The sequence below is a fragment of the Pleurodeles waltl genome, chromosome 6, assembly GCF_031143425.1.
Source record: "Pleurodeles waltl isolate 20211129_DDA chromosome 6, aPleWal1.hap1.20221129, whole genome shotgun sequence".
Taxonomy (NCBI): Eukaryota; Metazoa; Chordata; class Amphibia; order Caudata; family Salamandridae; genus Pleurodeles; species Pleurodeles waltl.
Window position 1 is genome coordinate 1,543,960,299 of NC_090445.1, and position 12,300 is coordinate 1,543,972,598.

Below are 12,300 nucleotides of genomic sequence, written 5' to 3' on the forward strand. Positions count from 1 at the left end.
ATTCTCTCCACATCAAGGCTTATTTCCATATGTTTGGGTTCGACGTGCATCTTGTCAACCATTATACTGTGTATTTGTTTCTTTGATACAGATGTTCAGTGTGTTGCTGTAAAGTTTACGGTGACAAGATGCCTGGAAGCACTTTGGGTTTATCCACGAGCAAAGTCTTGTACTATATAGGAGAACACACTGATTTGTCTTTTTTCTTGATGGAATTATACTGATGCTCTCTGCTTTACAATGTAGCTGCACGAAGTGCATATTGTGACTCAGCTGGATTCATGCCCATTATTCAGAAATCAAATGAACAACTGAACTCTGCCTGTTTTATGGGAATGAGTAGGTGCAGACGTGTAAAAGGTGGATTATGTTATCTAAGTACAATATCTTATTTTGTTGAGCAGATTAAGACTTTCATATATTTGTATGTTTATTTTTGTGTCCTAGTGTATCCAATATTTCGAGCCTCTGGAGTTGGAGCCTCCCTCAATGCAACAATTTTAGACATTCTCTGCAGCACTTTTCACTTTGTATTGCTTGTTATTAAACATTGGAACTATGACAGTCTTAGTCCAGGTGTTCTTAATTTTACCAGCTGCTAGAATACGATTGAACAGATGTGCTAAGTCAAGATTGTATGCAAATTAGATGATAGGTGCATGGTCCTGTCCTGCTGTTCGTTTCTTCTGAGAAACTAATACCTCTTGAATCTCATTGGAAAGAATGGGAACCTTTTGTGTAGTATTAGCACTGTGAGGCTACATCCCTTTTTAGTGCACAACTTGATCAGCAATTAAAAGGTTGTAATACAGTTTAGAAACCTCTCTTCTAAGGTTTTAAAGCTCATACTGGTGGGAGGGTGGCGCTTAACCTTTACAGCTGGCAGTAACTTGGCCTCAAAACGTAGATATGTTTTATCCGCAGTGGGTTGACGCAAGTATTGGCATTTTCTTTGCAGTGTACTGTTTTCTTTTGGGAAAATACCAGCTTGTATTCTTTCCGCTTTTGGGGCAAAGAGGCATCAATTATGTTTTTAGCTTTTATAGCATCAAACAGGGCAACTACGAATTTCTAGTGCTGGAAGAAGGGTAGCCTGGCCATTGATACCAAGTCACTCAAGTGTTTAGCTAGAATTGACTTCAGAGCTGAAGATATCCTTGCCATTGATTGTTGGAGAAAGCTTTACGTTTGTGTCATACCCCTGGATCTTTTTTCTAGCAGCATTTTTACTGTGAAATAAAAAATGTTTCTTAGTGTACTTCTTACACACAAGGTGGTAGTGTCTCTGAAAAATGCATTTAACCATGAGGGACCCTGGTGGTGACTTAAAACAGACAATATCTTTGGTCCCCAGACTTTATAGAGGGGCAAGTGTGCCTAACTTGCACAGATATTAACTGCATGCATAGTGTGAAGGAACAAGCATGCAGGTTAGAGTATGTCTGTGCCCCTGCAGGAACAATATTAAAACATTTTTTTCATCCCTGTTTCTGAAGCTTGGGTACACCCGGCGGTGCAGGAAACTCAAGTTCGTGTTATGACCGATTCACCATAGAGACTTGCAAAGAAACAGAAATGCTGAACTACCTCATCGAATGCTTTGACAGGGTGGGGATCGAGGAAAGGAAGGCCCCAAAGGTAACTAATTAATGTCAGATGTTTACACAATGCATGGCTGAGAGGGATTATTTTGTGTTTAGTTGTGTGTATGGCAGTTTACTGGTAATTTTTGGAGGTTCATTGATGAGCAGACCTATTTATATTCATAGGCACTATATGCCTTGGTCACTGTGGGTGTGTACTTGTTAACAGTGTATGTTGATTTTCTGGTCTGCCTGTTCTTCTTCTAGAACAGCTCATTTATAGGCACTGTTGAGAGATTTATTTTGAGGAGATCATACGTTATTCCATGCAGGGTGTGATTTGCTCATGTACCTCCTGTTTTCTGTGCATCCTGCTTGTATTCTTGGATTTATTAAGGTGAAAAAAAAATCACATGCACATGAATGGAAAGAGACAATACAGAGCAGATTCTGTTACTCACTCTTGGTTTCGGAGCACACACATGTTGGTTCTTGGTCGTCAACAGCTTCTAGGGGAACTTCATGATTTTTGCCCTCGGCACAGTGTGCATCGTGCTATATTGCTGCCTAGGTATTTCACAAATATAGTTGCTGTCCTGCTTCATTGATAGGATTTGCTTTATTAAGATGTTTATTTCGTTTTCCCAGATTTGTAGTCAACCAGATGTTAGCCACTTGCTAAGTAACATCCGATCACAGTGCATCTCGCATGCTGCTTTGGTACTACAAGGATCCCTCACACAGCCAAGGTAAGTGTGCCTAAAGGCTGGATCCTAGAGTACTGTTAGAGGGGATGGAGGCTGGAAACAATACCTATTGGTTTAGAAAATGCAATAATTAATCTCAAACAATGTGTACACCTTAAGATAAAACCTTTTTATTTTTTTTAATTTTTTTACGAAACACTATTTACATAACTTGTTCTCACAAACTGAAAAGATGCTTAAATCGTTTTAAATCAACATATTAATATTGTTTTCTTTTTACAACAAATGAAACAGGAAATTAATTTGGTACGTTTATTACCCATCTTGAAAAACAGATGTTGCATATTGTTACTCCCTGAATGTCAGCAGCAACCCTGCAGGATCCGGAGTGCTCTGTGCTTGCCAACTGCTTTCTAGCTCTTTTTTTCCTGCAAGAGAGAGTCCCTGAAACCTGCAACTCACGTTTGTGATTCCCTCGTTTCCCTTGAGGTTCCTTTTTCATCTGTAACTTTTCAAAAAGTCCTTGTCTGAACTTTGTTGGCAGTAAGATGAGCAAAGCGGATGACATTAGAAGGCATATTTTCTTCTTGTCTAATAAGGGGAAAGAAAATTTCTGTGTGTTCTTCTGGGATGGAAACAGAGTGCTGGATTTCAGTTTTGAATAAGATTTGATTTCTCCTATGTACCCCTGTTGTGGTTGTGTTGTATACCCTCAGGAGCCTTTCTGTGGTGGTGGAAGTTGTCCTGCATCATGCATAACCCATGTAGCATAGGACAACAATATCTAGAACATTGTCGACAGCATACTTGGCTCAAGAGTAATTCTTCAACATTGATTGACATCAAAGCACCTATCTGTGAAACATCCTCTGCTAGACACTTCCTGACAGTTACAAGTGGCCATTTTATCCCATGGTGTACACTGCTGTCGCCTACTATCATTCAAACAGCAAAGGTGTCATCAAAAACATATTGCTACCATCTAGTAGCAGAAACATTGGAGATCCCCAAGACTCTTAGTGAGCAGCCTGCCCACTCTCCTTAATGCAGCAATTCATGTAGTTCTTTCTCAGAAATAGCCTGCTTAACAGTTTGACACCAAATTACGCTTGTGCCTGAGCCTAAAGTACTTATTATGTGAAGGAGAGTATCTTCTGGGGTTATTATTTCTTTGGAATCAGACTGGGTAGATTGTTCTGGCTTCTGGCAAGGGGGTGGCATTGAACTAAATTACCCTTCCCGTCCAGATAATAGTGAGGTTTTGAGCTATCCAGGCAGACCGCTTTTCTAGACCAGTGAGGGGTTGAGGCATTTTTCTCCCTCTGTCAACTCTGACAAATACCCTTTCAGTTTTAGAAAGCATCAAGAGCAACCTATAAACGCACAAGTCCAGGGTATAACTATTAAAGAAAAACAATGGCACTCACAGGTGTCATTTATTTAAATTAATCAGTAGAATTTCAGAAGACTAAGTTGCCTCACACATTTAATGCAAAATGATCAATTCAATCACATAACCATCAAGACACTCCAAAGTATGTATTTATAATATCAATTGACGTATGGAATTATTCATAATTACACAAGACAACCATACAAAGCAAACACAGATTCATAGTTTCCCCAGTGTAGCAAAGATAAAGTATGGGTAAACTTTTTGCAATATAAAAATTACATGTGTGTTACACGTAACATACAACCAAATACGGTTAGCAAATATAGTCCATTGGCCTCAAAGCGGCACCATATTATACGCAATAAATGATCATCCAATGGAATCCTTTCTTTTATGAACAAACAAGTGTGTATATACAAACACAAAGTAAAATACCACATGCACACATAATAGATTCAGTCCTCCTAAAATCAGTACTGTAATGTTAGGTAGGTCCCTGAGTCCCACTTCCTTCTTTCTACAGTTAGTAGTTAATCCCCATTCATGAATGGCAACATTCAGATTATGCCTGTTTAGTGCGCTGAGTCTTAATAGTCCCATGCCAACTCTTTCAAAGTCAAAAGTGTTTCCGTACACACGTCTGTACAAGGCAGAATAAGTTTGCCTGGGTCCTTCGGCCCTGTGTTAAGCTTAACCTACTCCCTCCAGGGTTGTCTACCAGAAAGCTTGGAAGTGTTCCATGCAGGTCTACAGTGGCTGGTGGTTGTGAGTGGCACTCTGCTTTGCAGGTGCAGTAGCTGATCCTCCTTGGCGCTCGCTTAGATGATGAGGTAAGCTACTTTAATAATTCGAGTTCCAGTTCTTGATATTTGAGTCTGCACATGGGTGACAACCCATGGTGTAGCAGCTGCTTCCTCACAACTAGCAATGGGGATCCATTCTCCATGATTCCGCCCCCCCCCCTTTTCGACCTTGCTCCCTCCAAGCGCTCTTCGCTTCCTCACAGGGCATACTGGTCTTGTCAAGCAGACACAATCTGGTGCTCCAGACTCAAGGGCAGATGGTTTTGCATTTTGCTGGGTGAAGTCCCCTCACCTAACTGGAAGACTGGCAGACCTTAGTTCTCAGTTTTGATCACAGGTAGAAGTCTTGCAGAGCTTCTCCTCCTCAACCTATAACCCTTGGCAGTTGACAACTTTGGGGGGCCTCGAGCTCCTTTTTTAATAGTCCATTTCCAGACACAAACTGCGATTTAGTGTCTGAGTCTTTTTCGTTTTTTGGGGGGGTTTGCTTCCTTATGACATGCCCACTCTTCTGTCCTGCCCTTCCTCCAGAAAGCAGTCTGTCAGACTTCAAATATGTCAGCCCCGCAACACAAGCCATTTTTTTGTAACATCTCTTTATTATTTCAAAGTGACATACATATAGGGGTACCACTGAATCGACCAGGTACTTAGAGAAGAAAAAAGGAAGAAATACCTTTTATCATTAAAAGAGGATTACATATATAACTTCAACTTTGAACTATAAACTGTGTCACGTGGTAGTTAAACCGCTGCTACGCCAGGGAAGCTGGGGGGGGGGGGGGGGCGTATGCGATAATATCCAAGGGGGGGAAGCGAGGCGCCCAAGTGCATTATAGGCATATGTTATGCGAGTGTGTTAGTGTATGGGGGTACAGCATACGTATTTCTAATGGAAGATGGGATGAGCCAGGACATAATAGATAGGGTCACGGGGATGTCCAGGTGCACTTTTACGCTGATACATTGGCGGCGCCCTCTCCCACGTGGGAACAGTGACATTAGCAATAGTCACTCACAGAGCGAAAATAAACCCTGGAAGTGGGGAGGACAAATAATCAGCCCATCTCAATATCTGTAGGAGATCTAACGTGGGCGAGTGTTGTCCCTGACCTCCATCTTGACTATAAAGGTGTCCCATATGTCTGAGCCGCCCTGCACTAGTCCTCTATATTGTAAACTGCGCAGTGTCTGAGCCTCAGCCTGGGACTGCTGTCTTAATATCCGTAGCCACCCATCCTGATTAGGGGCATGTGGTGCCTTCCAATTAATGACTATTTGTTTCTTGAAAACTATGTATACAAGATCTACTAACCTATGTAGTTGCTTATCTTTGCTGGAGCGTCGTCTTAATCCCAGTAGACAAGATTCGGGAGTCAGTTGCAGAGAGTGGGCGGTGATGTCAGACACTTCGTCGGTGACGTGCCGCCAAGCCACAGCCAACGGGGGGCAACTCCACACCACGTGGTAAAGATCTGCCAGGGGGTGCGCGCATCGAGGGCAAGCTGCATCTGAAGCAGGGAACATGTGTTTTATGCGGAGAGGGGACAGGTAGGAGCAGTGTATGTAGTTAAATTGGGCGTAGCGAAGTCTAGCATTTCGGGAAACAGTTTTAAGAGAAGAGAGCGCAGATGACCACGCCGCCGAGCATAGGGGGGCAGGCAACGTCTCGTCCCAGCGAGACTTTGCATGATCAAGGTCCGGAAGTGTGTCCAGTAGTAGCATGGAGTACAAGTGTGACACCACTCTCCCAGCTCTGCCCATTGAAAGGAGTAGAGTGAGGATCTGCGATGTAGGAGGTTCAACGTCTCCCAGGCCCCACGAGATATGAAGGAGGTGTCGTATAGCACAGTATGTTAAGTTGCCAGCCGGTATCTTTGTGTGGGACAATAATTTGTTGAATGTTAGTAGTGTGCCCTCGGAGTAAAAGTCTCCAGTCGTGATAAGGCCCACAGCTTTCCACGGGGACATAGTATGGTGCGCCAGCAAGGACCGTACTTCAGGTAGAAGTGTCAAGGGGTATATGGGAGAGTATGGTATGTGAGGTCCCCTGCCATGGACATAGCGTAGCCAGCCCGACTTCGCAGTAGTTAATACAATATTGTAGGAGGCTGGACTGGCTTGTAGTGAGTACCAAGGGGTACTTGCCCAGTTATCCCTTATTAGTGTATAGGGTGTCTAGCAGCTTAGGCTGATAGATAATGGTAGCTTAGCAGAGCAGCTTAGGCTGAACTAGGAGACGTGTGAAGCTACTACAGTACCACCTAGTGTCATATGCACAATATCATAAGAAAACACAATACACAGTTATACTAAAAATAAAGGTACTTTATTTTTATGACAATATGCCAAAGTATCTTAGAGTGAGAGGATAGGAAATATACACAAGATATATATACACAATAGCAAAAATATGCAGTATAGTCTTAGAAAGCAGTGCAAACAATGTATAGTTACAATAGGATGCAATGGGGAAACATAGGGATAGGGGCAACACAAACCATATACTCCAAAAGTGGAATGCGAACCACGAATGGACCCCAAACCTATGTGACCTTGTAGAGGGTCGCTGGGACTATTAGAAAATAGTGAGAGTTAGAAAAATAACCCTCCCCAAGACCCTGAAAAGTGAGTGCAAAGTGCACTAGAGTTCCCCTAAGGACAAAGAAGTCGTGTTAGAGGAACAGTGCAGGAAAGACACAAACCAACAATGCAACAACGCTGGATTTCCAATCTGGGGTACCTGTGGAACAAGGGGACCAAGTCCAAAAGTCACAAGCAAGTCGGAGATGGGCAGATGCCCAGGAAATGCCAGCTGCGGGTGCAAAGAAGCTTCTACTGGACAGAAGAAGCTGCGGTTTCTGCAGGAATGCAAAGGGCTAGAGACTTCCCCTTTGGAGGACGGATCCCTCTCGCCTTGTAGAGTCGTGCAGAAGTGTTTTCCCGCCGAAAGAACGGCAACAAGCCTTGCTAGCTGCAAATCGTGCGGTTAGCGTTTTTGGATGCTGCTGTGGCCCAGGAGGGACCAGGAGGTCGCAAATTGGACCAGGAGGTAGAGGGGACGTCGAGCAAGACAAGGTGCCCTCTTAGCAGCAGGTAGCACCCGGAGAAGTGCCAGAAACAGGCACTACAAGGATGCGTGAAACGGTGCTCACCCGAAGTCGCACAAAGAAGTCCCACGTCGCCGGAGAACAACTTTAGGAGGTCGTGCAATGCAGGTTAGAGTGCCGTGGACCCAGGCTGGACTGTGCACAAAGGATTTCCGCCGGAAGTGCACGGAGGCCGGAGTAGCTGCAAAAGTCGCGGTTCCCAGCAATGCAGTCTAGCGAGGTGAGGCAAGGACTTACCTCCACCAAACTTGGACTGAAGAGTCACTGGACTGTGGGGGCCACTTGGACAGAGTTGCTGGATTCGAGGGACCTCGCTCGTCGTGCTGAGAGGAGACCCAAGGGACCGGTAATGCAGCTTTTTGGTGCCTGCGGTTGCAGGGGGAAGATTCCGTCGACCCACGGGAGATTTCTTCGGAGCTTCTAGTGCAGAGAGGAGGCAGACTACCCCCACAGCATGCACCACCAGGAAAACAGTCGAGAAGGCGGCAGGATCAGCGTTACAGAGTTGCAGTAGTCGTCTTTGCTACTATGTTGCAGGTTTGCAGGCTTCCAGCGCGGTCAGCGGTCGATTCCTTGGCAGAAGGTGAAGAGAGATATGCAGAGGAACTCGGATGAGCTGTTGCATTCGTTATCTAAAGTTTCCCCAGAGACAGAGACCCTAAATAGCCAGAAAAGAGGGTTTGGCTACCTAGGAGAGAGGATAGGCTAGCAACACCTGAAGGAGCCTATCACAAGGAGTCTCTGACGTCACCTGGTGGCACTGGCCACTCAGAGCAGTCCAGTGTGCCAGCAGCACCTCTGTTTCCAAGATGGCAGAGGTCTGGAGCACACTGGAAGAGCTCTGGACACCTCCCAGGGGAGGTGCAGGTCAGGGGAGTGGTCACTCCCCTTTCCTTTGTCCAGTTTCGCACCAGAGCAGGGCTAAGGGGTCCCTGAACCGGTGTAGACTGGCTTATGCAGAATTGGGCACATATGTGCCCAAGAAAGCATTTCCAGAGGCTGGGGGAGGCTACTCCTCCCCTGCCTTCACACCATTTTCCAAAGGGAGAGGGTGTCACACCCTCTCTCAGAGGAAGTTCTTTGTTCTGCCATCCTGGGCCAGGCCTGGCTGGACCCCAGGAGGGCAGATGCCTGTCTGAGGGGTTGGCAGCAGCAGCAGCTGCAGTGAAACCCCAGGAAGGGCAGTTTGGCAGTACCAGGGTCTGTGCTACAGACCACTGGGATCATGGGATTGTGCCAACTATGCCAGGATGGCATAGAGGGGGCAATTCCATGATCATAGACTTGTTACGTGGCCATATTCGGAGTTACCATTGTGAAGCTACATATAGGTAGTGACCTATATGTAGTGCACGCGTGTAATGGTGTCCCCGCACTCACAAAGTCCGGGGAATTGGCCCTGAACAATGTGGGGGCACCTTGGCTAGTGCCAGGGTGCCCTCACACTTAAGTAACTTTGCACCTAACCTTTACCAGGTAAAGGTTAGACATATAGGTGACCTATAAGTTACTTAAGTGCAGTGTAAAATGGCTGTGAAATAACGTGGACGTTATTTCACTCAGGCTGCAGTGGCAGGCCTGTGTAAGAATTGTCAGAGCTCCCTATGGGTGGCAAAAGAAATGCTGCAGCCCATAGGGATCTCCTGGAACCCCAATACCCTGGGTACCTCAGTACCATATACTAGGGAATTATAAGGGTGTTCCAGTAAGCCAATGTAAATTGGTAAAATTGGTCACTAGCCTGTTAGTGACAATTTGGAAAGAAATGAGAGAGCATAACCACTGAGGTTCTGATTAGCAGAGCCTCAGTGAGACAGTTAGGCACTACACAGGGAACACATTCATATAGGCCACAAACTTATGAGCACTGGGGTCCTGACTAGCAGGGTCCCAGTGACACATAACAAACATACTGAAAACATAGGGTTTTCACTATGAGCACTGGGCCCTGGCTAGCAGGATCCCAGTGAGACAGTGAAAACACCCTGACATACACTCACAAACAGGCCAAATGTGGGGGTAACAAGGCTAGAAAGAGGCTACTTTCTCACAAAGGGGTATATGGGAGAGTATGGTATGTGAGGTCCCCTGCCATGGACATAGCGTAGCCAGCCCGACTTCGCAGTAGTTAATACAATATTGCCGTGCAGAGGATAGGAGGATTTGACTGATAGCCAGGTCAACAATGGTGTTGGAGCCAAGTCACTGAGCAGGACCGATTTTTCGCCTAAAAAATGATCACCCAGCCAATCTGCTGGCCACTGCAGCTGGGCCGCAGCATAATACATTTCAAAGTTGGGAACACCCAGTACACCCCCAATCTGTGGGTGTTGAATCGTAGACGAGGCCGCTCAGCGTCTGTCTTCACCCCATAGAAAGTCCGTCAAAATACCCTGTAGTGTCTTAAAGAATGCTTGTGGTAAAACAAGCGGGAGCGCTGCAAATTAGTAGGGTAGACAAGGTAGGATGATCATTTTAGTGATAGAGCCCCTGCCCATAGGGGACGGGGAGCGCTCCCCAGAAGGGCAGAGAGCCCTTAATGGAGCGAAGGGCTCTGTCCAAATTGCCCTCCCTAAGGTCCTCGAAAGAATGGTACATCTGTATGCCCAAGTATTTAAAGGTGGTATGACACCATGGCAGTTGATAATTCGGCAATGCCAACTGGAGTTCCGAGGGCACTGGAGATAGGGGTAAAATATAAGATTTAGTCTTATTTACCCGCAGGCCGGAAATGTCTGCATAAGAGTCCAAGGTCTCCAGTACCTGACACATGGACGTTGTGTGATCACGCAAATAAATCAGAGCGTCATCCGCATACAAGGAGATTATATGAAATGTATGTAGCTCCTGGATACCCCAACATTGTGCTTGTTGTCTAAGGTGAACGGCCAAGGGCTCCATAGCTATGGCGAACAACAAAGGGGACAAAGGGCATCCCTGTCTGGTGCCTCTGGAGATGGGGAATGGTTCTCAGATAATTTGTCCCGTCGTGACACGGGCCGACAGATTAGAGTAAAGGATCTTGATCCATGTTCTAAATCCTACACCGAGCCCCATCGTAACGAGTAATAGAAAAAGAAAGTCCCAACTCAGCGTATCAAATGCTTTTTCTATGTCTAGTGACCCGGCAACTTTGTTGCAGGTGGGAGTTGGATCGGTGCGGTGTAGTACACGAATCAATCTCCTGATATTCAGGAAAGTATTCCTGCCAGGTATAAAACCCGATTGATCCTCCTGAATTAAATGAGATATATACGGGAGAAGCCGGTTGGCTAGAATTTTCCCCAGTATTTTGCAGTCTGTATTTAGCAGTGAAAGGGGACGATATAAACGGATGTCCAGGGGATCGCGGCCAGGTTTTAGGAGTAGCGCTATGAGGGCTTCCCGCATTGAGGCAGGTAGTATGCCGCGTAACTGCGCCTCGTTGTAAACCTGAAGCAGGGGTTGCAAGAGGTGGGGTACTAATGATGCAAAATACTCAAGTGGGAGACCATCTGAGCTGGGAGCCCTGCCTCGGGACAGTTGGGATATCGCAAGGCGGATCTCTTCCACCTCGAAAGGTCCATTCAGTGTGTCCGCCTGTTCCGGGAGCAGGTAGTGAAACTGTAGGGAGTCCAGAAAGCCAGTCACACGCTCCACTGTAGGGGGAGGGGAGAGGAGCATATAGTGTACGATAGTAGGTCAGTCAGTCAGTCAAATAACTTTATTCGGCAATCGCCATAAAAGTGCAAACCAGAACACATTTTACTGATCTATAAATAATATAAAAACACAATTAAAACTATAAAACAATTTCTGAGAACACCATATGAGCATCCATTCTAAGACCCCTTGACATATAGCAGATAAATATACTAAACAAGATTAAAATCACAAAATAAAAAAGTACAGATATTATCTCAAAATAGTAAAATTTACAAATATATAAGAATTTAATATAGAGTAGACCTTTTCCTAATACTTAAAGAAGCTGTAACAAAATCCAGTACATAATGACAGGTTTGGATATCTGACAATCTCTGGAGATATAATAGAGCTTCCGTGTAGTGGATAGGTCTAAGGTGACGTAAAATGGGTAGGATAAAAGCCCTCTGGGAGCAGCATATAGAGGGCAAAAAAGAAGAAAATGTAAGGTACTCTGTGATTTGGAATCACAGGGACAAAGTGGTAGATCCTTTTTCCAAAAACATGGTTCGGGAAAGGCTACCTTAAAGTGAATTAGATTAAGTCTAAAAAGTGTTAAAAGAGAAATTTTTCTTAAACTTAAACTCAAAACCAGATCAAATAGGGTTCAAGGGATGAAGGAGTCACAATCCAAGTATAGGGATCGAAGGATTTCAATTTCAGGGAGCTATAAAATCTCAGCTCTGATACATGCTCAGAATAAGTAGACTTCAAAACAGTCCTAGAATTTGTAGTTAACAGAAGGGGTTCATCAAACATGTACCTAAGCCCTAGCTTCTCAAGAGTTTTGCAAAAACACAATCCAAGGAATCCTATTTGAATTATCCAATTGTAGGCAATCCGAAATGCAATCCTGTACAAGTTTTGCCACAGGGTTTGTCCAGCATCTAATCCAGAGCAGAAGGGAAGCAATGGAAACCCTGTCCTCCAGGAAATGCTGGCCAAGTTCCTCATGGCAGATGATGTTTGCTATGCATTTTGGGACCATCAGTAATCTGCGCAGGAATTTATTTTCAG

At 45.0% G+C, this 12,300-nt stretch overlaps 1 protein-coding gene across 2 annotated transcripts in view; it reads left to right on the forward strand.

The window, feature by feature from the left end:
• The window catches only part of UBE4B (ubiquitination factor E4B), a 658,693-nt gene that overhangs the window by 107,838 nt on the left and 538,555 nt on the right, over positions 1 to 12,300 (forward strand). For both annotated transcript variants that reach the window (XM_069241178.1, XM_069241179.1), the window contains 2 exons: positions 1,497 to 1,638; positions 2,232 to 2,332. In XM_069241178.1, coding sequence (XP_069097279.1) covers positions 1,497 to 1,638; positions 2,232 to 2,332 — 243 coding nt within the window. The remainder of the gene's footprint in view (positions 1 to 1,496; positions 1,639 to 2,231; positions 2,333 to 12,300) is intronic.